This window comes from Sebastes fasciatus, chromosome 7, assembly GCF_043250625.1.
Source record: "Sebastes fasciatus isolate fSebFas1 chromosome 7, fSebFas1.pri, whole genome shotgun sequence".
NCBI classification, from domain to species: domain Eukaryota; kingdom Metazoa; phylum Chordata; class Actinopteri; order Perciformes; family Sebastidae; genus Sebastes; species Sebastes fasciatus.
In genome coordinates this window covers 6,514,699-6,541,374 of record NC_133801.1, presented here as the reverse complement: position 1 = coordinate 6,541,374, position 26,676 = coordinate 6,514,699, and the positions used below count along the sequence as shown (strand labels likewise).

General features: G+C 44.2%; 2 protein-coding genes across 8 annotated transcripts in view; both read right to left on the bottom strand.

The window, feature by feature from the left end:
* LOC141771228 (ephrin type-A receptor 4) overlaps positions 1-16,685 on the bottom strand; it is a 61,882-nt gene extending 45,197 nt beyond the window's left edge. For 3 of the 6 annotated variants that reach the window (XM_074641265.1, XM_074641262.1, XM_074641264.1), the window contains exons 1-3: positions 16,399-16,684; positions 13,725-13,792; positions 10,736-11,399 (exon numbers count right to left, since the gene is read on the bottom strand). In XM_074641265.1, the coding sequence (XP_074497366.1) occupies positions 10,736-11,399; positions 13,725-13,792; positions 16,399-16,498 (832 nt within the window). In that variant the 5' untranslated portion in view covers positions 16,499-16,684. Of the gene's footprint in view, positions 1-10,735; positions 11,400-13,724; positions 13,793-16,398 lie in introns of all 6 variants that reach the window. The other 3 variants (XM_074641268.1, XM_074641267.1, XM_074641266.1) reach the window with 2 other exon arrangements.
* A 3,236-nt stretch (positions 16,686-19,921) lies between these two features.
* pax3b (paired box 3b) overlaps positions 19,922-26,676 on the bottom strand; it is a 103,838-nt gene continuing 97,083 nt past the window's right edge. For both annotated transcript variants that reach the window (XM_074641273.1, XM_074641270.1), the window contains exon 10: positions 19,922-19,934. The gene's annotated coding sequence lies outside the window, so the exon portion shown is untranslated. The remainder of the gene's footprint in view (positions 19,935-26,676) is intronic.

Below are 26,676 nucleotides of genomic sequence, written 5' to 3'. Positions count from 1 at the left end.
CTTTAAAGTACATTTTGAACAGATAAAAAAGTGTGATTAATATGCAATTAATCACGATTAGATATTCTAATCGATTGACAGCCTTCATCTTTACACACCAAACAAAAAGAGTCGACATCACACCAACACATAGCTCTTCTTGCCATTTAAACTGCTTAAAAGGTAAATTGTGTAGATTATCCAGAGTAATAGATAGTGTGCTATCAGGACTATTTCTTCAGTAGAAAGTAGTTCCAGTGAAAACAGCTCAAAGTCAGGTGAAACAACCCTACAATACACACAGGTAGTGATATTGACGGCAATATCAACCGCAGCTGCCAGAGGTCGCGACACGACCACGCTAGGCTTGTTCAAAGAGCGATCACCGTCTGTACCCATAACCCCCCACTTCACCTTTCACATCGCCAGCCGTTTATCAGGGCCACTAGACAGGAGTCAATTCATCTTCCTCTCTCCTTCACACACACTCCCTCTGTCACACACATTATCACACTCTCTACTAAGATATCTACGTGCCTCCTTTTCCTTTCAATCACTTCCTTTTTTCTCAATCTCCATCCTCTCTGTCTTTCTCTGTTCTCTCCTGTTTCTTCTTCCCCTCACATTCCTCCGTGGTGTGAGCCTTCAAGGGAGCGTGTCTCTCTCTTTTTTTCTTCCTCCCCTTCCAGCAGTATTTGACAGCTCGCCGCGGATCAGGGGAGATCAAGGTTTCTAATCCCAGAGACGTGCCCTAGCACGGACACACCTCCGCCTTTGGCTGGAGATCTGCAGCATTCGGATCCCCGGTGCTGCGAGACCTCCACATCCCCAAATTACATTTCAGCTCTCCCACAGAGAGGTTACACCTCACAGGAGACCCCATGGTGTGCTTGATACACATGTAGTTTGCATGCCGGTGTGCGTGCACATGTATTCGCAGCAAGAAGTCAGCTATACCTGATCTCACAGTTCTGGGCTGAAACCAGGTGCATGGATGTGTGTTAGAGTTTATGTAAAATGGCAAATAGAGTTGTCAAGCAGTTCCCACCGTAAATTCCCATTTCAAAGAGGGGATAGTCCAGCATGATTCTCTCATGCTTGTATGTTAAATATGAAGCTAGAGCCAGCAGCCGGTTAGCTTAGCTTAGTTTAAAGACTGGAAGCAGGGGGAAACAGCTAGTCTGGCTCTGTCGAAAAGAAACAAAATCTGCCACCAGCAGCTCCAACACTCACTAATTAACATGTTATACCTCTTCTTCTTTTTTTATCCGTGTAAAAATACCAAGTTGTGGTGCTGCGGAGGATTATGTGCTGGACTATTTCTTGGCCAGGCGCAGTAATTTCCTGTAGGAATTTCCATGGACACAAATATAATATTCTCCCTCAACATAGCAACACCTTGATAATGTATACTGCAGGTTTGAGTTGTGGTCCTTAGTTAGAGGCTCAGTCTAAATACTATAATTCCCATGATCCCCGGCCATTGTTGCTACAGAGAAGAAGCCAGTCAGAGCAGTAGTAAATCAGAAGCGCTTTGTCATTGGAATTGGGAACCAAACAGTGCTCACGTGATAGAAGCATGACAAATCAGGGAAGGACACGTCATGACTGATAAGACCCAATCAAGAAGCGAACATGGGTGTCATCGTTTTTCATCGTCATCGGTCAAGACTAAAACGCAACTCCGGAGTTTTAAAACTAACCAGCAACAGCAACGTTTTCAATCGTCTCTGTTTTTAGAGGCTTGAAAACGTCGGAGTAGTGTGGACGACTGACAGAAACATAGCAAAAGTTATGCAAAAACGTATTAGTGATGTAGCCGCAGTTGCAGTATTCATTCAAAATAGACACAGAAACTAAAAGTGAACTAATTTAAACTCCTGAATATATTTTCAGGTTTCTACAAAGCAACAACTTTGGCTCCAGCTCATCATTAGTGGCATATGTAACAGGATTGTAAGCTCTGTGATTGGATGTTTCTTACCTAAAGGTACCTTGGAAGTCGTAGTTGACGTTTTGTCCTTATATTTACACAGCATTGAACCTTCAACCACTAATCAATGAATCAGCTATTTTCTAATGCAGTTGTTCATCTTTTGTGGTGATGAATCACATGAGAGAGTTTAATAGCCATTCAAGCCAAACTCATCTAACATTATCATGAAGGTAATGAACAGGACTTTTCTTCCAGAACCCTGGATACCCAAAACACCTCCTCCCACTTCACAACTCTATTGCATTGGCAGATGTTTCCTTGCAACAACTGGCCTGTATTCCCCATTCTTCTTCCTACATACACATCACACATTCTAAGTGTATGTGTGTTTTTCCAGGGAGAATGAGCCAGTGTGCCATCTCCTCCACCACCGTGATTAGAAAAGGGGGATCTCAGCTCATTAAAATGGGCACTGCGTCCAGTCTCAGGGCACATCAGATTACAGAGCGGTTCTTTATTGCAAGGCTTTTTGTCATAACCCCTAACTGATTGCCACGGAGCAGCCTTTCATTTGGCCACTGAACCCTGCGCCCCCTGAGAAAATAGATGACGAGGAAGGGGAAGAAAAGACCACCTACTATCGGCAGGATGGAGGGAGCTTAAGATAGAAATCAGCAGGAGAGAGAGAGAGGGACGGAGAGATAAAACATGTTCAAGGTGTTTGCAATCAGCCCTCAATTGTCGGATACGGAGGGAGAGTTGGCCGTCCATCTGGGGGGCTGCTGGGCTGCTTTGTCTCCAGGCGCAGATCGCGCAACGCGATTGGAACGTTAATAGAAGTTTATGATACAGCATGTGATACAGCATGTGATACGCCTTGCCGCGACAGATGCACAGAATAAATATAGGACAGATAATGATTCAGACACACACACACTTTCTGTCTGTCCACACACACGCACACACAGTCCTCGCGATCAGTAACACATTTGCCCCAGATCAAAGGGATTTCCGTGAAATGGTGAACCGACGGATGAAGTGTAGAAAAAGCACAGTTGCCAGACTGGAACTAAATCTCTTTCCTCTTCACTTCCCCCCATGTTTTTGTCTCTTTTTCTTTCCCTCCCTGCCTCCTCATCTCCATCTCCTCCGCTCTTCTTGGCGAGAGAGGTCTGTTCTCCCTCTCCGTCAGCACAAAGAAGGTGGCAGAGGCCCTCTCTTTCTCTTTCATAACCTCTCTCTCTCTGAAACAGTCCACCCATGCCCACTTGATCGCTGTCCACTTCTCCCTTTGTCCGTCTTTCTCTGCCTATACATCCGTCCATCTCTCCTTACTGCCTCTCGTCTCTCGCTCTGTCAGCTGAAGGAGAAACCGAGAGGTTTTTGGAAGGAAGAGGGGGAAGAAAAATTTGAAGTGAGCGGAAGAGAAAGAGAGGGGCAAGAGAGCAAGAGGGAGAGTGTGCAGGAGTGCAGGAGAAAATGGAGGGAGAAGAAGGGAAACAGCCGGAGGAATGGGGGAACGTCAGGGATGGATAGGGAGAGGGGGTGAAAGGACTGCAGGGTTGTGTTGGTAGAGAGCTGGGGTATTGATTCAGGGCCTTTTGACATGCTAATTTGCTTGCTGACTGCTTTAATCGCTCCCTCTTCCCATCGCGGGCTTCAAAGAGAAGATGCTTTTCAAAAAGATGAGAGAGGAGAGGAGATAGACAGAGACATTTTATCATCCTTTTAAACCCCTTCTTGACACTTCCACAGCTATATGTTCCTGATGCCAGCTGACGATGTTAGCAGCACTTTAACGGATCATGTAAGCTGTCCTTACTCCACATTACCTGTTACTACTATCTGCATAGTGTACTGTTTAGAAGGTAGCGTCCGCTCTCCGAGGACAACCTTGTGTCTCCAATTTTTGTGATTTTTAATTTTTAAAACAACTGCAAGGAACTTTAATTATGTTTTGATTTTGGCGGTCCTTGTAGAGAAAAGTGGTAGTGTTACCAAGCACCAGATTCCCTTTGGAAATCCTCTCATTTTACTGCAGCAGGGTCTGACAGTCTGCTCCATACAGTCCTGGTTCTGGTTCTCCCCGTGCCTCCCTTCCCTCCAGCGGGCCCAGCAATACGGCCTGGACCTCCAGCACCGTGGTGTCAGCGTCGGCTGTTCAATGGAGGCCCCACTGAAGTCTGAGCTGAAGGGGTTTCTGGTGAACCTGCATGATTTTGTCTGATTTTGCCGTAATTGGACCCGGTGGCACTGATAACAAGCATTAAGAATAACTATATAGACATAGGCAATCTTCTCACTGATGGTCTCCTTTACTTATGTAGGTCATATATTAGGGTTGTAAGAAAATATCAATACACTTGAGTATTGTTATATTATATTTTGTGATATTGTATTGATTCTCAAAAACAATATATTTTTAATTAATAGTTTACAAACAAAGGTTTGTGGCAAACAGTGGCTCAGATTGCACAAAAAGTAGTGCTATGACGTTGGATGTTACAGGGACTGTGATAAATGCAAATGCAAATCCAACTGTTCTGACTGCATAAAAAAGTGAACTTTTTTTACTCAAATTTTATGCATATGACCATGTGTTAAGACAGTTTTCTAAAAATTAGATTTTAAAAAATCACAATATATTGCCTTACTTACAGTATCGCAATATATTGCAATATATTGAATCGTGACCCCTGTATCATGATACGTATCATATCTGCAGATTATTGCCAATACACAGCCCTATTATAGAGGCATAGAGGGATCCTCTGCTGTGTCTCTGCTATCTCTCTGCAGGGCTGCAGACCTGAGGAGTATAATCCGCGGTATGGGACACACCTGAGCCCGGAGAGCTCCATGTATAAAAGCCTGAGCATGCAGCAGTCTCTGGTTTGGCAGATCTCCTCTCACAACACATCTTTGTGTTGTAGCTTTTGGTTTCTTTTCTTTGACTTTACAGCGTCCTCCCATACATTTGTTTTCTCTTTTTTGATGTACTTTTGGTGAATAAATCACTTTATTTGTTAGGTATACCCATGTGTTTCCCATTTTTGTCACAGTTTTGAAGCCAGACTGTGACAGTATTGAATTGAGACTGACACTTAAAACTCCTTGTAGTTGCTTTAAGATGGGTTTTAAAAATAAATCCAGTAGATTGTCTGAAAAATGCATCATCACAAAGCTAAAAACAGGGCTGTTTCCTTGGCTCATTAAAAGTTGACATTTTAGATTTACGTAGTCTTACAGTGACAATTAAAGTACTTACTCTATGTTTTGTACAAGACAATTACTTTTTTTCTCCAAGATGTTTCTGGAGCTGTCTCTCCATGACCATAATTTTCATTGTAACATGTTATTTAGTCTCATATCCACAACTTAAATCTTATTTTTCCACAAACCAGTTTGAGGCTGGGATAATTCTACTTATTTCTAATGAAGTTTGACATACTTCTGGCACTTTCCTGAAACCAGCGTCAGTTCTTTGCATAAAGCGCATTTCTCCAGACAATTCTTAAAAGGAACTTGATTTTTCATAGGAAAGAATGAGCTTTTAAAACTCAATAGGAGAGAAATGATTTAAAGATGAATATTCGTGGAAGCGGATCCCTACACGCTGCGGTGTAGCTGGCGCTGTGAGAGCACTATAAGGCCATCGGCCCCGGGTCATGCTCGATCACCGGTGGCTTCCTGCCCTGAACAGGGCACCGCGAGGGGAAGGGGAGAGGGGTGATGAGTGTCGAGAACTGCGAAGGGAACAAACACTGAGGCGGTACGGCAGCCCGAGCAGGAAAAACATTTCAGCACCTCAGCTAATGACGGCTGAATTACCACTCCCCCCCTTTCACCTCCCTCCTCCACCTCCACCCAGTCAGGGGAGGATTTGTGTGTTGAGAGGAGTTTTTTTTCATCATTTGAGGAGCTAAACAAGAACAGAATATAAAAAAAATGCTTTAAGTAATTATTTCAGGAGGAAGGGGAGGGTGGCAGTGGCGGAGGATTGCTCATGAGACATTGTGTCCTCTCTTTCTATCTGTTGTTCTTTCCTGCTCTAGATTCCTCGTCTCTATTCAGCAGCACAAAATGAGCCTCTCTGGTGGCAGTGAGAGTGATGAGTACATTCACCTCCACTCTGCTGCGCTCGGCTCAGCTCTGAGTGTGTGTCTGTGTGCGCTAACGCATACTAAAGCTCCCGTGTGCATCTGCTATACATATTTATGAATGTGTCTGTGAGTCTATTACTTAACATGTCCTTTTCTACACGTGTGTGCCTGGATTTTTTTAATGTCGGTTTGTGTAAGTGCGAGCATGCATGCACACGCGAGTGCGCACATGCACATACTGGTTCCTGTCACCTAAGACATCCTTCCCTGCAAGTGTCTGGGGTTTTGATTATGCAGGTTTGTGTGCACACTTGTGCATGTGTGTGCCTGCATGTGTGTGTTTGTGGGGAACAATGATAGGTGATGATGTTCTGTGTGCTGCCTCCCTCCCCAACAGTGAAGGTAATCTCATTATTCAGCCCACTTCCTGCTGCTGCCACCAGAGACAGGCTGACGAACACTAACCACCTCGACGGCCGGAGCACAGAGGAGGGAGGGGAAAAAAAGAGAGGAGGATAAAAAAAGATAGAATGTGAACGGGGGGAAAATTGCTAACAGAAAAATGGAGGGAGATAAAAGGAGAAAGAGATATATGATGTGAGAAAAAAAAGCTTAGAAAGAGCCATGAAAGCAACAGGACGAGCGACCAAGTCGGCCAAGAAGAAGATGCAAATACTTAATTTGTGTGTATGCAGAAGAGATGGAGGAGGAAGAGGAGCAAGGGACTGAGTCTGTGTATTTAAAGCCATCGGGGACCGGCGGGCTAAATAGAATTACGTGGTGAATTTAGAATGATGCTCCCAAGCGCATATTTAACACTGTCAACAGAGGGAGGGAGAGAGAATGGAAGACCCAGATACACACACACACAATGAGTGGCGCACAGGAGAGAAACTTCATCCCTAAAACCTCTTAATCCAATATGAATGAGAGTTTCCAGCTCAGCAAAGGCTGCTGGGAATAGAGAGGGTGGAAGGTGGAGGGGGGGGGGTCTCAGGTGAGAAAATGCTCCGATCACACACTGATCGGTCCTAAGCCGTTATCCACACTTACACACACACACATGCATACAGGTTTTGAGGGAACACACAAAGTGGTGAAAAGGAAGGTAAAGATAGTAAATTCCTTGATGCAGCATTTATCTAAAAATAGAGATGTATTTTGTGTGTTGTAGGGCTGCAACTAACGATTATTTTCATTGTCAATTAATCTGTTGATCATTTTCTCAATTTAATCGATTAGTTGTTTGGTGTAGAAAATGGTGAAAAATGTCGATCAGTGTTTCCCAAAGCCCAAGATGACGTCCTCTAATGTCTTGTTTTGTCCAGAACTCAAAGATATTCAGTTTACTGTCATAGAGGAGTAAAGAAACCAGAAAATATTCACATTTAAGAAGCTGGAATCAGAGAATTTTGACTTATTTTCTTAAAAAAATTACTCAAATGGATTATCAAATAGTTGTCGATTAGTTTAATAATCGACAACTAAATGAACAATTGATTAATTGTTGCAGCTCTGGTGTGTTTTATTAAATAAGAGCAAAACAAAGGGGGAAGGATAAAATGTGCAAAAGTCCATAAGGAATTCATTTAAATTTATAAAGTGAATAAAAGTGTAAACGGTATTCAACAATTTTTAGCTTCAATGTTAAATCCTGTTTTTGAGGCAATGTTAGCTACCATAGAGGAGTGTGTGTGTGTGTTGATTGGTGGTGATGATAGGTTGCAGGGTGCCGGTTAACAGCTCAACCATGAACTAGCATTATCCGGTGTGAAAAGTGTCTGTCACCTTCACACCTCAACCGAAATATACCCTCAACAAACACACACGCCAACAACTATAACTTGAAGGAAACACACACAACTTGAGATTTGCTGATTTTGCTCTGCAGAGGCAAAAGTGCTGCCAGAGCACGCCGTCGTTCACAAGTTTCTCTCGGTCGACAAAAACAGTTAAGGTAATTATCATTTCCCCATAACGACGTACGTAGTTCTCACTAATCCCCCCTCGTCAACACCCCCACCCCTCCAACAGTAGGGACCCCCTCACCAGATGAGGAGCGAAGGGCTCTTCCTGACCCCCCCACCCTTCAGCAGCAGAGCATGTGGGGGGAGGTGGTGGTTAACAGGGAAAGGGATCCCAAATGCAAACAGACAGAGTCCCTTCTCGTTAGATCAGGGGGCCCCCTTGGCCCTCAGTGCCCTGGTTGTCCCTCTTGCCTTGGCCCTGGGTCTACACCCCGGCCACCCTTGGCCCACCTCGAGCTCAGACACACACACACACACCCCCCCACAGCTGTCAAAATCCTGACGTCTTAATCAATCCTAAATCCACGACCCTGTCAGACGCAGCAGTAAGATGGATGCAGTAGGGGATGAACTCTGACCTCTGCCAGGGGTGGAGAATACAATTCTTACGTGCCCCGTCAGTCCCCCCCCACTTCTACCTCTTTTCCCCCCCAAACATTGCCAGCCTCAGTCGGCTCCGCTGCTGCCCCAAACAATGATGGAGGAGAGCCCATTCATCCTGGGCTGGGAACCAGGGGCCAAGGTGCCCTTGTAACCCCGCACGAACACAAGACAAGCACAGACACACAAGTATGTGAACAAACTCTCTCTCACACACACACACACACAATTGGGCTTGTGTGCACCATAGAAAACCTTTAAAAAGAAAGGTTTTCAACCAAGCCGCATAGTGAGCAAAGGCTGACACACTCTCACACACTTTCAAACTTTTTATGTCAGAAAAAAACTGTTAACACACACACCTTACCACACAACTCTCCCTTGATATCCTCCCTCCCCCCAAAACCAGTTTAGTCCCTTGGTCAACATGAAGCCCCTCTCCCATAGAGCCTTTCACATGGAGGAATATTAACCAGCTCATCAGTGCACTTGAAGACTGACAGTGGCCAGCACCTTTTAACCCTTCACTCACTGGATGTGACCCACACTGGCGCCTCTGGCAGCCATGCAGCGTCAAACCCAATGCGTGTTATCCAGTTTCCAATTGGAAGTGAAATGCTAAGAAACTTTTTAAACAGTGTAATTGAAGCTAAAAGGGAATGGGGTGGATGCACTGGCACTGTTAAACCAAACAAACTAAAGCAGATGCAGCGATATGTGAACTAAATGGATATATTGGCTTGAAAAGCCACACCGCCAACTAAGAGGCTGGCAGACACACTACGAGACTGCATTAGTTATATAACAGCAAGGTTTCCAAATCCTTTGTTGCCTTTTTCGGAGAGTAACCCCCATTTATTTCAAATGAAATTAAAGACGAGAGATAAGGAATCTATTTCAATGTTGCAGGAAAATGCAAGTTCTGATATACAGAATGAGATCAGGCTCTCATTGTGATTTGAAACAAGAGAGGTTATTATAGTAAATTGCATGATAATCCAGGCTAGATTTACCTAAAGTCTCTAACTAACTACTTTCTGGTCTCCCTCCCTTAACCCCCCGGCTCACTTGCACCCCTTTGCCTCCCCGACCCCAAGCAGCCAACGGTACCCCTAAATCACCAGACCTGTTTGTCATGCAATTAGCCCTCCAAGATAAAGGCTCCCTCGTAAATTAGGAGAGGTGTAGTGGTCCGTCCCCCTGTTAATCACCCGTGCCCAGCCTCTGACCCCTCGCTGCTGTGGCTTGCTGCTTTCTGTGTGCGACGGCGGTGGGTGGCGGGTGGGGTACACCAATAAACCATCGTGGCAGAATTGGCATCCACTCGTCTGGCCAGCTGACAACTGCGCCTTCTCGGCTTGGCAAAATGCTGCATGTGATCCACAAAACAGCTGCTGGATACTACTAGATGCTATCCACAATTACACTGCTGCATGCCATAAACTACAATCTACTATGTGCGATGAAACAAGCAGGTTTAATTAGAGTAGAGTCGATCAAAAATGGCATTCATCATAAGTGTCTTGAAGCATAAATTCGGAATGATCTATTTGCAGCGTTTATGGGCATTTCTAGGCAATATTCTGAATTCAGCAACATGCTGAGGCTCTATCATGCTCCTGATTTAAAACTATCTGAAAGGAGGCACCCTGCACTGACCTTAAAACCTCATCAAACAGCCTGGTATAGGATCACGGTGAGCTGAGACTAGAATAATCGTCCACGAAGGGCTATTCCCCGCTACCAAATAGCACTATTTCAACCCCATCTCACAGCTGTGTATTTTCGTTCTTCTCATACCTGCTTGGAATGATAAACTCTTTCTCTCTCTTTCCCTTCCTCTGAAGCTGTCTATCTCTTCTTCCCAGCTTTGGCCTCCAATGGGAATAAGAGAAAGTGCAGGTGGGGGTGAAAGACACAGCGGTAGTGCAAACCAGTTGGAGCTCTACACTCCGCTCCCGGTGTCACCAATTCTCCTGGGACGCATCCCATTGCACAACACCTCCCAGTGGGCCTGCTAATTACTCCATTTACAATCATCATTGCTTCTATCACACAACCAGACACTGGAAAGAAGACTGTAGAGAGTGGGAGAGCGAGGAGTCAAAAATATCCCACATAGCGCGAGGTGGGTGAATCGAGGCGAGGGAAGGACAAAGAGAACGAAACGTGGGGGATAAAGACAAAGAGGCACAGCGAGAGGATGGGGGGAATTAAAGAGGTGGGATACTTTAGGGACTGGAAGAGAGTGATCTATAAATAGTGAAAGGAGAAACAGTCAGCCCCAAAAAAACACGTAAATTCTTTACCTTGGCATTCTGCATTGCGCTCCTCGTATCCAGGGTTACACAGGCAATTCCCAATGGGCACCAACCACTCTCCGTCAGCCCCGCAGTACATCTTTGGAACCTCCTTCTCCTCTGAATTATCCACGCACGAGCCACGAACTTCCACAAGTGAGGAGGTATCGGCTCCAGTAATGGTATCTGGGAACTGGGCCAAGTTACGCACCGCTAAAGGACACTTCTTGTAGAAGACCCTGACGGACACAAGCGCAATGCACGCTCCAACATCCTGGAAGGCCAAATAGAAGCCCTTCCGAGTCAAGGCGCCCACATCCCGGACCTCGGTGTTCAGCTTCATGATGCGATCGCCGATGTCCACCTGGGTGAAGCTCTCGTCCGCGGCGATGGTGTCGATCTTGCCAAACTGGTTCTCGCGGATGTAGCGCTCCTTGTCGTTGTTGGACTCGTAGTAGTAAAGATTGAAGGTTTCCTTGCAGGTTCCCATGACCCCCGGGAGGCTGTTGCAGTCCCGCAGGGTGAACTTGATCTCAATGTAGACACGCTGGGCACCGCCTCGAGGGATCCAGTCAGTGCGGAGCCAGTTGTTCTGGCTTGGCTCCATGACGTTACACACCTGGTACGTCCGGATGGGAATGTTCTTTTCATCCATAATGCTCACTTCCTCCCACTGGGGAAAGGACACAACAATAAAAATGTTACAAGGGTGTTTTTAAACCTCTGACTTTCAATCTGCAAACTAATTAAAATGGACTATATGAGTATCACACATGACTGAGAGCCAGTTCATGCCAAGAATGAGAGATACTGTGCAAAAGTGCATGCAGGAAGATTAGTCAATATTTGATTCTCAGCAGAGCAATTAATTGATGGCTAAACTTAATGCATATTTTATGAATGGCACCTAATAGACTTGTTACGTCCTAATATAGAATCACAAAGATATTAATATTCATGGCTTCCCTTCCACTGCGTGAACGGAAATTTGTAATTAGTTCTATGCCTCTGTAATGCATATGCTTCAATTACTTGGGGAGTGGTATACAAAACCATCTTCATATATAAACACACACACTGCTCAGAAAAAAGGAAAGAATGAAAACCAGGGGATTATGTGGATGCAAAAAACTAAAGGTCTGGAATCAATGCTAATGATCTAATGTGTGCCTGCTTTACATCAGCATACATGATGGGGACCGGGAGACACATGTTCACTGCTGTAGTTAGTATGAACTCATAGGAGAGAGAGAGGGAGATGCTGACGTGGGGCGCATGGATTACGTTATCCTGTACGGCCTGGCTTATTTTAGCCAGGAGGGAATGTTTGTTTTACTTATGATAAAGTTCCCCTCTCGACAGATCACCGTTGAGCAAATACAAGCATGTCTTGAGAGGCTCAAAGCGCTGTGTTCCCTTAAGTTTTTCACCGTGTGTTTTAAATAGAGTCTTTGACTGAGCTGGGCTGTAAACAAGAGCAGACAGGCCTTTGGCTGCCGTAGCTTCAACCATTTAGAAAACAGTATTAAAAAAAAGTCATAATGGAACAGTGGAAGATATGGGTTATGCTGCCAGATTTGATTTGACGCCTTATCATAAACAATCTGGTTTAAAGCCTTATTTCCCAGGAGGAGGGTGGGATAATGCTAAACATAGCTGCGGCTGTACGATTTGAGAAAATGTCTATCATTCCCTGCTGTTCCATTCCTCTCTGCTCTCTTCCTTTAGCCCCGCTTTTGTTGTGGAAATCAAGCGGCGCTGAGATAAGGCCGCACCTTTCCCCGATAGCAGGGAAGAGGGAGAATAAGGCCAATTGGTCGTAATGAGAGGGTGAATGGAGGCCTGCCGTCGCTGCCAGGACCCTGTCAATCACTTGTTTGCGATAAAACGGCCGTGGGGAGGGCCTGAACGCAGCGCCGGCCAAGTTCACTGAGAAACGCTCGCGAGCAGAGCCTGCAACAGCTGCACAAGGTGAAATTCGGCTCCCCTGGGTTCCTATTCATTAGTTGATTGTTGCTTATTTGTATTAATTTTCATAAAACATTAGCTCATCATTGCATTTCTGTAAGTGGAACAAATGGAGCAGTTACTGCTGACAGACAGAACACTGTTATTTGTTTAATGTGAGCAATTATTAATTTAGATCACTACTGGCTTTCAAAGATACGGCATTCAAATACATTTTTGGACATTTCTATATCAAATTGAGACTTGGTTAAGGCATGATGGCATATGCCCTACCTTTCCTTAACCATCTACTGCCCGTGGCCACTGTGGGGCCCCTATTCTTTCCCTTATCGGAGCCACTGTAGATATCCCAATTAGACTGAGGGATCATTTGGTCGAGCGAGATCCAGTCGTCCTGCGGCAACCCTTCTGCACTTTCCCCCTCATTCATCCATTCCAGAGGACCCTCTCTCAGCTGCCAAGTCCCCCTCTCTCGCTCCCTCTCTTTCGACTCAATGGTGGAAAGGGATATAAAGTTTCTCCACAAAGACCGATTCAATCCACCGTCTATTCAGGAAACCTGACGCCCGCTGCAGTATCGGCCCCAGCATCTGACCATTACAGAGTGGTTAGAGAGAAGGGGAAGCGAGGAGAAAGGAGAGCAGGGGTTGGGGGGGTGACGGGGGTGCCTATAGACCGGTGGTTCTCAAAGTGGATTCCGGGGACCCCATGGGGCCCTGGAGGGTGTTCCAGAGGGTCTCTATATACAACAAAACTCCAATTTAGCCGTATTTTAGTGTGAGATACTGGAAATGATGCCTTGATCTCACCCTGAGCCTAATATCCCTACAGTGCAGACAGCTGCACAATAAATCATCAACAATGATATTCCCATAAAGGGCTCACCAGGACTAAGTCTTATCAAAGAGGGCTGTGTATCTGTTTGGCGGTCCACTCCACAGCTCTTGCCAATAATGGATATTATCTCTCCATTTCTGCTCAATAGGGGACCATGCGTCCTAACAAGGGGACACTTCTTTGCCTTACTTACCCCTCCTTCTGTTGGGTTGGCGACCCATCCCAGCTCCCCCTGTACAGATCTGGAGTCCAATAACGTGACTGGAAAACAAGAATGGGAGAAGTGAGCATGTAGGCTCAGTCAGTCCACACAACATCAGCCACACTGGCATGTGATCCACTTACACAAGGAGGAAAAATGGGTTCCTATGTTTTGCAAAAACAAGCCTTTAATGAATAGAAATAACTAGAGAAATATCCCCATGATGAATGTGAGTACACAGAGAGAATACAAACTGCAGGCCAACGAGTCATGTACATGTTTGGTTATATGTAATTCCCTGCTGTGCTTTATGCACGGCCTTTTGACTGATTTTCGTTGAGATAAAGATTTTCTACTAAAGACAAATGTACTCCTCCACTGTCTTTAAAGTAATAATAGATCATTTTGCTCAGCGTCGGCCTGAAGCCTGTTAGATGTGAATCAATTAGGAGCCGTGTGCATAAACTTGGAAAACAAAACGCATTTAAGATGCCTTAAGATGTCTCACACTATATTTTCTCGAAAAAGAAAAGTATAACAGAACGTCTGTGAAGCATTAATTAAACAAAAATGCTGGATTGTAAATTCGACCTATATTTATTTTTAGGTTTTTCAATTCGGTGCGAGTAAAAATGCTTAATAAGCTGCTCTGTATTTAAATTAATAAATAAGGCCCTTATGTGAGTATAATTTATCAGCTACAATACAGACTGATCCATTTAAAATGTTCAACATTTCTTTTATATTTAACTTAAATGAGCTCTGGATGCATCGTTGTGGACTTGTTGGGTCAAACATCTGAGCTCTGCTGAGAAGAAACATGATTGTGCAGGAGACAGACTCCATGCGTCCGATGAGGTGGTTTTAAATCAAATAAAGTACTTTATTTATTAGTGTTTGCACTGGAAAGTAACCAGTATTGGGCCTGTAACATTTAGAAACTGGGACCCCCGAGCAGGCAGCTCTAGTCCAGAAACCCTCCGAGCTCTTGTTTAGTGTCGCACACACACCGGGCTCTATTTAAACATCTCGCACTTCAATGTTTGGTCGCTTCTCAGTAAATGTAAACCCGGTAGGGCAGAGCAGAGGAGCTGTTATTAATCGCAGGGAACATCTCTTTAATTCGGCATGTATCTAATACGCCAAATTAACTTTTACTGTTGTTTTTATCTTTTTATTCACAGAATCACCTTCCACCAGAACCGCACTGTGACAACAGGAGCGAGCACTGCGAGACATTCTGGAATGGATAAATTCATTCTGGAATGGATAAATTCTGGAATGGATAAATTCATTCTGGAATGGATAAATTCTGGAATGTCCAGAGCTGCTCTGCCAGTCGGTCTGTGTGTGTGTGCGTGTGTGTGTGTGTCGAGTCTCCACTTCTCTTCTACTGCTGCTGGTTTACAAAGCACTAAATGGTTTAGGGCCAAAATACATTTCTGATCTTCTGCTATGTTCTGAACCATCCAGACCTCTCAGGTTCATCTGGATCAGGTCTGCTTAGTGTCCCCAGAGTCAGAACTATCATGCAGAAGAAGCAGCGTTCAGTTTTATGCACCAAATATTTGGAACAAGCTCCCAGAAACCTGCAGGACCAACTCCAACTCTTAGTTATTTTAAATCAAAGCTTAAAACGTTGCTGCTGCTGCCTTTTAATAAACCAGAAAATGATCTTATATACTGCACTACAGCTTTTACTCTTGTGTGTTATATTCTATTTTAACTTCTATCCTATAGCTTTTATTTTTAGTTTGTTTTTATTTTCTAATCTTTAATGTTTTTATAACTGTTTTAATTATGTCTTAATATTCTTTTGCACTTTGTCGCGATGTTCTTGAATGTTTATGTAAAGCACTTTGAATTGCCCTGTTGCTGAAATGTGCTTTACAAATAAAGCTGCCTTGCCTTCTACAACACAAGTCCGTTTAAATTCTGCGCAACATTAAACTTATTTTTTACGCAGAGAGCGACTCGACCTTCTCTCTCTTATAACAGAGAGATCAGCTCGTCTCTGAGGCTGTGTGTATTCCTGCTCCCATGCAGGCTTTCTGAGCATGACTTCCCTCACATTACATGGTATTGCACTATGTGGAATTGACAATGCCTTGTTTTGTGATCGGTGGCGAGCTTGTATTGGATTATTGTCACTTGCTATTATTCTAATATTACCAAGGCTTTATGGGTATTTATGATGGAATGTGCACAGGGATTCATCCATCTCCATCAGTACGGGGGTACAGATAGAACTTCTTTTTACGCAGAAAGCAGCTCGACCTTCTCTCTCTTATAACAGAGAGATCAGCAGGTCTCGGAGACTGTGTGTATTCCTGCTTCCATGCAGGCTTTCTGCAGCTTTCTGCAGCTGGCACAATCCAAGCACCGCGAGCAGAGACCCAAAACAGCCGATGCGCATTTGGAGAGCCACTTCTCATTCCAGTTGCGTTCACATCACATCACATAGCCTAAACCAACGCAAAAGTCGCTGCGTAAAGGTGACCGTCAGTGCTCTTTTTCTTTTTTTTCCTCCATAAAACTCATCCGCGCACTCGTAACTATAGTATAGTTGCGCACAAACACACACTGGGGAGACGGATCGGAGATGTGAAGCCAGAAGTCCGAGGCAGGCAGGCAGTTATTTCCTTTCTCCCGACAACAACCTTACCTTCATTTGGGGGATATATCCGAGCCGGCGAAACAAATGTAGAAATCCCAAAAAAAACAAGAAAGGTGACCGTGAACAAAATCCCTGCCATGAGTGCCATTTGTGTGTCGTTGTGTTCCGTTTTTCTCTCTCTCCTCTTTTTCTCTTTCGTTGCTCTTCTTCTCCCAGGTCCTGCTCTCTCTCTCTCTCTCTCTCTCTCCCTCTCTCTCTTTCTCTCTCAATCTCTCTCTCTCTCTCCCAGTGGAATATGGGTATGAAGCGAACACGGTGGAGAGAGAGACGCAACGAGCGCACCACAGCAGCCAGGAGGCGGGTCTTACTCTGTGCGCTCTGACGCGTCAATCCATATAGGAAACGTATAGTGGACGGTGAGGGGGGGTTGGAGGGGGTAGTGGGGTGAATAATCATTAACTGCCCCCCACCCGCCCCCCCAACAACTCACTCTCTCAGGTACCAATGGACACTAGAGATGGTGACAGCTCCACATTTGCCATGCAGGTACAAAGACGATGTAAATACATCTGTCTGTGTGTAGCTGAGTCAATATGTTGGTTATGTTATTTTTATTTTTTTGTGAACTTTACTTGTGTTAACTTTGTATTAAATGAATGAAACGGTTGTGTTTTCATGGTTCCGGGTTGCATGTTGTAGCAGGGGGGGGCTTTAATTGTTGACGCACAAAATAAAAAAAGCATGGACAACTTTTGTACTGGGGACTGAGAAAGAGCCTGCCACTGTGTGTGTGTGTGTGTGTGTGTGTGTTGACTGTGCCCTGTGCTGCTCCTTATAGAAAATAAAGGTGCAGATCCTGATTCCTGGTCTGAGTAGTGTCCTTCAATCTACCAGCAACCATTCTACAGCTGCTACATGTGCAATGTCGTTGATGCAATATCCTCCTGGGAACAGACTTTTAAAAAAAAAGTCTTCCAATTACTTTTTTTTTGTGATTTCCTTCCTATTTAGGGTTAAAAACAAATCTTAACAATTTAGGCTACAGGACTATTTCACTGTGAAAAGACTAAAAGAATGAACAGATTATGGCTGTAGAGTGATATTAAAACAAGAATACATTCAAATTGATTAATAAAAACAACACGCCATATCACTGGAAAGCCCATGATGTCCTCTTTACAATACACCAGGGGTTGATATAGTAGGTCAAAAGAGTAAGAGGATATGCATGTGGACAAAATGTCCACTACAGAGGACACATGTCAATGGGCTGGGTCTCAGAAGGATATACACCTCAAGTGCAACTACCTTTGTTTACATGTATTTATTTGTTACATCTATGCCCTACCTGTTTTACAAGTGCAATTACCTTTATTTTATTATTGAATTATTATTCTAAAACTCCTTGTGAGTCACGTTTTGGCATTACTAGAATAAACTGCCCTTTTTCAGTAAACCTGTGAAAACGAATTAAAGTGTGCTCATTTGCTGCCTAGACGTTAAGACAGAGCACTGTTTGTTTTGAAAAAGAAAGTCCATCACTGCTTCCTAAATGGAAGCTAGAAAACTGCTCCTCACTTATACATTAATATGAGTCAAATGCAATGCGTCAGTGTTTGTCCTCTGTGCTCCTCAGCAGCTCTCTCTCTCACTGTGACTGTGCTGCTGATCCTGCATGTAGTCTGGCTCCAGTCAAGCGCAGCGCTGGTCCAAGGTGAGCCGCATCAGACCAAGGTCGCCACCTAGTGGACATATTGACGCCTGTTCTGCCTCCAAAATTGGATCAGAGAACAAGCATGAGCATGACCTCCCTCACATTACATGGTATTGCACTTTGTGGAATTGACAATGCCTTGTTTTGTGAAAGGTGGCGAGCTTGTATTGGATTATTGTCACTTGCTATTATTTTAATATTACCAAGGCTTTATGGGTATTTATGATGGAATGTGCACAGGGATTCATCCATCTCCATCAGTACGGGGGTACAGATATAGAGCTGCTATAGGTGAACGGGTGTGCAGGATTTAGTTTAGTTTAGTTCTGCCGTTTTTTTTCTCCAAACAAAGGCTGCATTGTTCATGTTTGAGAAACGCCAGCTGTGTCCAGGTTTGGGGTTCTTGGCCCAGGGTGCTGTCACTCTTTCATGTCCTCCTACACAGGTCTTCTATTGCTCCCATGAGATGTGGCCGTTGCAGCGGCAGGCAGGCAACCTTTCAATGATCTGCAGGGGAGATTGTCACCGTGTGGGCCGGTTAGGCCGTTCTGCATCAGCGCACACTGTGGCCACATAGCTTTCCACAACCAGCTCCTTTTATAATATTGTGTCTTCTTTAGAGTCCATTGCTTCCTGCTCCTTTCTGAGGACGGCACGTCAAAACAGAACTCCATCACATGAATCTCAATCTCAATATTGTTATTTCTGTGATGTGCAATCTTTAAAATTGAAATGAAGCCATGTGCATTTTGAATTTATGATAGTTTGTGATGCAGGATATAAGAAGATTCCCTCAAACGCAGCAGGTGTCTGACTTCCCTTTTTCCTTCTCATTACAGAGTCATACATACATACAAAGATATGAGTGTGTCTTTGTGTGGAAATATTGTAGCCTCTAGCATCGACGTTTGGCACAACCCGAGCGCTCTAGTTCCCATGCCTTTTAGTAGCTGTCACACCAACCTCAGGCTTCCAAGTCTTGGCTACGATGTATTTATTTCTGCCCATACAAGGAAACATCTAGGAGTTTTCTCATAGGGGTGATGTCACTGCGAATAGACCTGCCATTGTCTCAAATGCTTCTAGACATAGTGTGGCTTTGTTTTTCCTTCGCAGATGCCACTCAAAGAAAGAGAGAGTATAGTGTGTTTTTTTATGTGTAACTGGTCTTTGAGGGCAGCTATGGATCCAGATCTTGGAGAACGTTATAAGTCAAGAAGAATGAGGCTGATTTAGGAATAGATGGAGAGGTGTGTGTGGGTTTATGAGAGTCTCCTGGGGACGGGATACTGGGCCTTTGTGGGGTTATGGTCTCTCCTGTGGCTGTATCTCGACCGGCGTAATGAAGCAGACAAAGCACCTGGTGCTCGACCGAAATTGGCCAATTTACCCCCGAACATTGGTTGTGTTAAACCACATCTCCAGATGAATTGCACTTTGCCCTGTTTTCTTCCACAACGTCAAGCCTGGCAACCTTATAAAGCCCGAGGGGCACCTGGAGGGTCGCTTTTGATCCTTTCAACCAATGGCAGAAAAGTTTTGCGGACCAACAATGGCGGACAGTGATGGTGGTCGGGACAGGGTGCGAGTGGGCGGATTGTGTCTCTTGTCTTCCTTTATTTGTGTCGCAGTGTTTTTGATTGATTACACTCCCATCGTTTCCTTTATCTTCCTGTCAAACCATCGGCTTTTTTTTCCGAGGGCGAAGTGGCGGAGCGACCCCCCCCTCCTCCTCTCCTCCAGCCCACTCCGCTTTCTCCAGATGGCATCTGCTGCCCACACATCTGCATTGTGTGCCAATCATGCACACCGACTCCAAATCCTTTGCTTGAGCACACACACACACACACACAGACACGCACACACACAAGCTCACTCACACAAACAAACTTGTGTTATAGAGCGATTTGCTGATATTTGGGACTCCCGTCACCTTTGAAAGAACTGGATATGAATCAGTTATATCTCGCTCTCTGCCATAGAGGACGTTCTAACTTTTTCAATCAGTTTGTAAAATCATATCTGAAGCAGTTTTTTTTAGGTTTAGGTTGACCTGCATTTCAGCAAATATGTGACAACGTTTACAACATAGTGCACAGCGTTGAGGGCTGCCTTAGCTGAAGGAAAGTGAGACGCTTTCTTCCATAGCAGCCTTACAAACAGCTGCTGATAATAGCAGTCATAGCTGCACTAATTAGATCAGTTCTCCTCATCAGGAGATGACATTTTATTATAGCTAATAGTCATAGAGACTGGTCAGAATGTGCTATTATTATGCGCTGTATGATGTAATGTATTTTGTCGTATCTATTATTGCTGCCGTGATTCAGTGTTGTTGTCTTGTTATGTGTTGGATGCTGCTATTTGACCCTGTCTTGGCTTGGTCTCACTTGAAAAAGAGGTTTTAATCTCAATGTGACTTCCAAGTTAAATAAAGGTTATGATGACATTTTTGGGGATTGATGTAATTGGTATACTCAGTGAATTGTTCATTGTTTTAAGAGGTTTATCACCTTGGGCAGGTTACGAAGCATCAACTGGGATTGAAATGTTGTCTACTTAAATATATAATTTGATGTTTTGGAGTCCGTGTGCAGGCGTTACTCTTTTCATATATGCTGATTTCCAATAGACTTGCACCTATATGTGATACAGTATGTGTATGAATACGGTCTTTCTACAGATGATAGGTAGGTGTCGGTGCTCTTGATGACAGAAACATCAAGCTACTGTAGTCAAGCTCGATAACGCTGAAAGTGACACTCTGTTTAATCCGATGTCTGCAGTGGAAGTGGTGGTGTGGGGCCTCACATTTATAGTAGACTATATGGGAACATATGGGATCTGAGCCAAGACTTTGTACTTGTGTTTGCTGTGTCCGGCGATGGTGGCTGGAAGTGAAGAGACAACATTTGTCAATTGAATATCAGCACAAATTGTCGGCTACCGGCCTTCAAAAATCCATCAGACCGTTCCATCAACCGTGCTCAGTCCGTCACATCTCTTCGGGCAGTGCACCACACAGTTATTGTTAACAAAGCAAAATCCTCCGACCCCCCCTCCCCTTCTCATCTTATCCCACCTCCCTGACTACAGTTTGGGCCATTGTTTCAACTAAAGCCCCTGAAGTCCCTCCTGCTGGCCTGTGACCCCCAGGCCACCGGCCCTGCCCACCGCCTTCGGATCCCCAGCGTCACGCGGCGTTCCTCGGGCCCGCAGTCAGGAAGACAGTCCCCGGAGGTCAGAGCGAGTGGGAGTCGGAGGAGACCAGAGCAGAAAGGGAAGAGGAGATCAAAGGAGCAGCAGGAGAGCAGCTCTGAACCCGAATGTCAGAGATGAGATAAAATCCACTGGACTGGAAATATTGCTCACACATACACACAGATGCACTCATGCACACGAGCGATATACACTTTTCGATTGCAGCATGATGGGAATTGTTTTTATCCTTGCCTATGATCTTCCAAATCTCCTGAGGACATTTTGCAGTCGCATAAATCTCCCGTTAATTCTGCCAACTAATTCTAAGACCATAAATGACAATGTGAATTGCTGATGAGCCATTTCAAACGTATAAATCTGTCATCAGTGTAGCTATATTATCTCCAGAAATCTCTATTAATGTCTCATTTTTTTCTTCTTCCAGTCTAAAGTCTCTTCCTGTGACATTTCTAAACTAATCTCTATAATAAGGTTCTGCATTCATATGCATGTACTGTATGTATTCATAAGCAGAAAAAGATTTTGGTAACGGAGGCGTTCTGGTTTCAGTTTGTAGTCCGAGTAGTATTGACCAATCACGTTAGAGCAGGCTTTGGTTGAATGCAGGTAAACAGTCCGTGTGGAGAGCAGAAGAGGTGGAACGCATTGGCCGAAATGCAATCTGGGAACCCACTGGCTATCGTCTATCGTTTTTCACAAGAGAAAAGGGGGACGAGGAATAACCTTTGAGTTTGGCAAACATAACCCTATCTAATTCAAGTTCGGCTGGATTTGCTTGAGTGTAAACTTCCCCAAACCAAATAAAAAGGAGGACAGGCCTCTGTCTTAACTCTAAACTCTGATATTCTAGCACCTTAGCTCAGTTCTGAACTGGTGTTTTCCTCAGCCTCATGACCACGACCTCTTAACAGCTCCTCTTACACACGGTGGTTGCACGTAATGTGTTAAAATTACATTTCGGCACCACGGAAACAATGCCAATGGACAGTCAATTAAGATCCTATGTTGTGGTGGACACACAAATTCCCAGGTTCAACAGAAGTACATTTTGATTAAAGTCCGCGTAGGGAGGTGGTGGGGGTGGGTCAAACACGGGCTTTCACCCAGGAGGCTAGTGTTCGTGTCCCGTGTGAAACCAAAAGTCAATGTAGGGTTCTTTTAAATATGTATACGTAGGCTACGTAAGCAGTTGTGTAACAAACGTAAATGGTCAACTCTGAATAATGTTTCTATTTACAGATACAGTACTTTAATAACTTTTTACATGGAGACACCACATGAGTAAATTTCTACCAGCGAGATAAAAAAAGATCCCCACCACTCACAAGAAAAGCATTCTTCAGCATGTTAACTCTGAAACCCTCCACCATCGTCCACCATACAGCCTCCATCCCCACGCCCCACGGCAGGTCTCTGGCTGTTATCTGACCTATTCGTGCCCCTGCCACCTGGCTCTTTACCCCCTGACGGCAGCGTGTCAGTCAATAAGCATCACGGCAGGTCCGGCGGTGGAGCCCAGCAGGCGCAAGCTCTAGAAAAAGAACCGAGCTGCGAGACGCCCTTTGTGTCATTTCAAAATTACCTGTGGGTTTTCAAAGCGGCCCGTTGTTGTGTCTGCAATGTTGTTTACCACCCTTCAGTTTCCAGTCCTGAGTTGTTGTTGTGGGAAATGCCACTGGTTTGAGACTTAACAGCAGGAGGTATGTGCTCACACAGAGAGTTTGTCTAATGCCACACTGTAATATCACTTCACTGATCAAGACATATCGAGGTTTCTCTGGCAAGTCTGATGGAAATAAATAGAACTGAAATGTGCATTTTATGGAAACCTTTATTGCGTATGCTGTGACTAAGGTGTGTGATTTACAAGTTGCTGTGTCTTGTTTTATGAGGCGTTAAGGTAGCGAAGTTGTATCAAAGTCACAAATTACTCTTTGTAACCACATGAAAAGCCGCCTATCCCACTGTTTTGTTGTAGAAGCATCATTTTCGGTTGTTAGGAGGCTGGGTAACGATCCAGCAAACTCATCTGGCTGCCAGATTAAGCTGCTGCCATTAGATGCATTTAGATGTCTGTGGCGCGGCGGCACAGTCACTCAACGCTTAAAGCATCAACACAAGCTACAAATCAGCTCCAACTCGAGGCAGCTTTAGAATTTTTATGTAAAAGATTACACGCGAAAGACATTTGGCAGCCGCGAAATGGAATAAGCACTCCAGGGGAGATGATTTAAGGTGTCTCAAAGTTAATTTATGGCACGGTGTCAGGCGCTTCGGAGCGCCTCCTAATCATCGCACTTAGAGAAAGACACTGGTGCAGCAACGACAAAACGTATGTATGTGGAAGATATGGAGGTCATGCATGCTTCCATGTGGGACATTACCCTAAGCTTTGGTGGGTATGTGTACGAATGCAAATGTACACATGGATTATTTATGCACATTCCAGTCACATTGCATTTCTAAAAGTCATGCACAGACCTTCTCTCTCTCACAGTCTGAGATATTGTTTTTAATTGTGAGTTTACGACTCAGAGCACAGATGTAGACACAAGCGTCACAGTCACACACAAACTGACACTTGACTGAACTATCGAAGTTGACGGTGTGAGTTGGTGATGGAGTTTGGGTTCCAACTGATGTCATCTCCTAATTTAGTGAGAATCAAGAGAAGGCACAGAAGGTAGTGGGAGTTAATGAGCACACAATGAGCATTTGGCCCTTCAGCTGTTACTCTCAGACAAACTGGTACAAATGAAAGGTGCTATGGGAAGAACTGTGATGTGATTATCGTAAACAAACCAAATCATGGCCAGTTTGTAGATTTATCTCATGCCTTTGGTGATGTTGATGTTAAACTAGTGGTTTACAAAATGAAGACCACATTTTCCAGTGGCGTCCAGTCACAGACCAAAAATCTTCAGCTCCATTTGAGGTGAAAAACAGCCCCGTCTTCCTGTTTTCAGCCATAAAATAATCAAACTTTACTGCCGCTGTCACAACAAATAACATGCAAAACTGGCAAGAGGCCAGCAAATTAATGAGGTGTGCTGTGCTGTCTTTAACTGATTGAATTCATAAATCTGCTTATTCATTACATAGATTGATGCCAATGGTGGGAAAAAATAAAGCTCATGTAAATGTGAGGGGTGGAAAGTCTCATCTCATCCACAACCTGTGACGATCAGACAAGAGGAAAGTTACAGTGAATGCAGCAAACCCAGCCGGGTTTGGACCGGGTTTTGTTTGTGTTCAAAACGTGACATTTCATTCAGTTTTACAACATGTTAGAACGTGTTGCTTTTAAGTTTCACTTTCACTTTTACAACATAAGAGACGTACAGTAGTAGGCCCCTATTGACCCACATTTATGTTGCTTATAGCGACTGATAATGCCTATTTAATGGCCTGATAACAGTTGAATCAGATGCAGCAGGAAATAAAGATGCAATGCAGTGTGGATAGCTGTGTTAACATTGGTAAATGCTTTATCATACATACATACTTACAACAGTGCTTTATGCTTAAAATTTATTTATTGTTAACTATGCATAAAATCTTGTAACTCAGATGTTACCTGCAACAGTAAAAACACAGTGTGAGTCAATATCATAACCTCTGTCTGCTATAAGCCAATGGATTTTCTCTATTGGTTCACTCCAATGTGATTCATGCACTTTGCAGACTCAGAGAGGCAACTGAACATCGCTCCCTATCCTCCAGTGAAAGCAGAAGGATCACTAAATCTGACAATCTGACAAGATATCAGCAGAAGCCACAGTGCAGGAGCCGCTCTAATCTTGTACAGAGATGGAGAAATGCTAAGGTGAATTATGTTTTGTTCGGACCAGCTATTCTTTTCCTTCTATCTCTCCCTCCTCTTCGTCCTCCCGGGGGCGGGCTGTATTTGCACCATGGGTGTTGATGGAGGAGGTGGGTGAGGTAGGGCTGAGCATGGTAATCACCTAAAGGTGGGCTGGTTGCTATGGCGTCCCGCCGCTGAGCAGTGACAGCAGCGAGAGCTTATTGAGTTGCACAGAGGAGGAGAGAGCTGTCGAGCTGTCGAGACCACTGAGGATTACACACACGTATTCACACACACACATACATACACACAGTTTGACTTACTATACCAGTGAAGACCTTCTATTAGCTGCATTACTCCTCAGACATGAGGAGTAATCTAAACTGTAAATTAGTCCCTAAAAAAATAGAGAAAAATGGCTTCACAATATGTATCTTTTCTTAAAAATGTCTATTAGTATCCAAATAAAAATGGTTCTCATAAGGATAGACGTACAAGAACAACACATATACACACACTGAGCATGGGCACACTAATGGCGAAGTAGACACATAAGGCACACACTCCAAAAAACACATGCAAAAAGACAAAAACAAACTCGTTCAAAATAAACATATTCACCGAGAAACAGAGTCATCCAGAGTCGACTGACAGCTGCCCACATATTTGCTTGAAATAAGCATTCAAACACGCAGATGGGGGAGAGAGAGAATGGACGGGCGAGATCCAGTCACACCAACCGTCTAAAACACACAGCAGCACACTTGCAGACAATATGTGCTGATAGCAAACTGCGCCAGCCCAACACCAAACATCAAGCTGAGGAGCTGTGGGCTGCAGATGTAGCCTGCCGTCTCCCACTGACTGGACACAAACTAACACAAACAGTCATCCAGACATGTGCTGCAAATAAAAAGAGAAGAAGAAGAAGTTTATTCTGTCACAAACATGGACGCTTACACCCACAAATCCCTAATAAATTCACCTCAACTCAATCTCTTACTTCGATTCTTATTCAAATGATTCCTCCTTACATACACACACACACACACACACACACACACACACACACACACACACACACACTTAAGCACACAGGTAGCACCTCAGTGCCAAAATAGCAATTATCCATCCTGTGCTGTGAGATAGGAGCTGCTGGCCCCCGGAGCAGCCGCCTGTTATTACTTATGTAAATATCGCATGGCAGTGTCTCTATCCAATTTGGAAAAGAATGACAGTATGTATGCGTGATGGTGTGTGTGTAGGTGTGTGTGTGCATGTGTGTGCCGGGTTGGTTTATCTACATAGGGATGAAGGTATGAGTAGAGTGTGTATTTATGTGTTTGTGGGTGCTGTGGGCGCACTTGTGAAGGCAGAAAAAGGTATTTCGAGTCATTTCCGTCTAGTGGAATTGGGAGACAGAAAGACAGCCGAGATGTGATGAAGGAGATCATGGAGGAGAGGTCCATACATTTAGAGTAGAAATAGGTTTTGTTATTGAAAAGAAAAAAATCTGAAATGGTGCTTTTCACTCTATCAGGTAGGAATAGCTTTAAAAGATGAAGAGAAAGTGAAGAGAGATTAT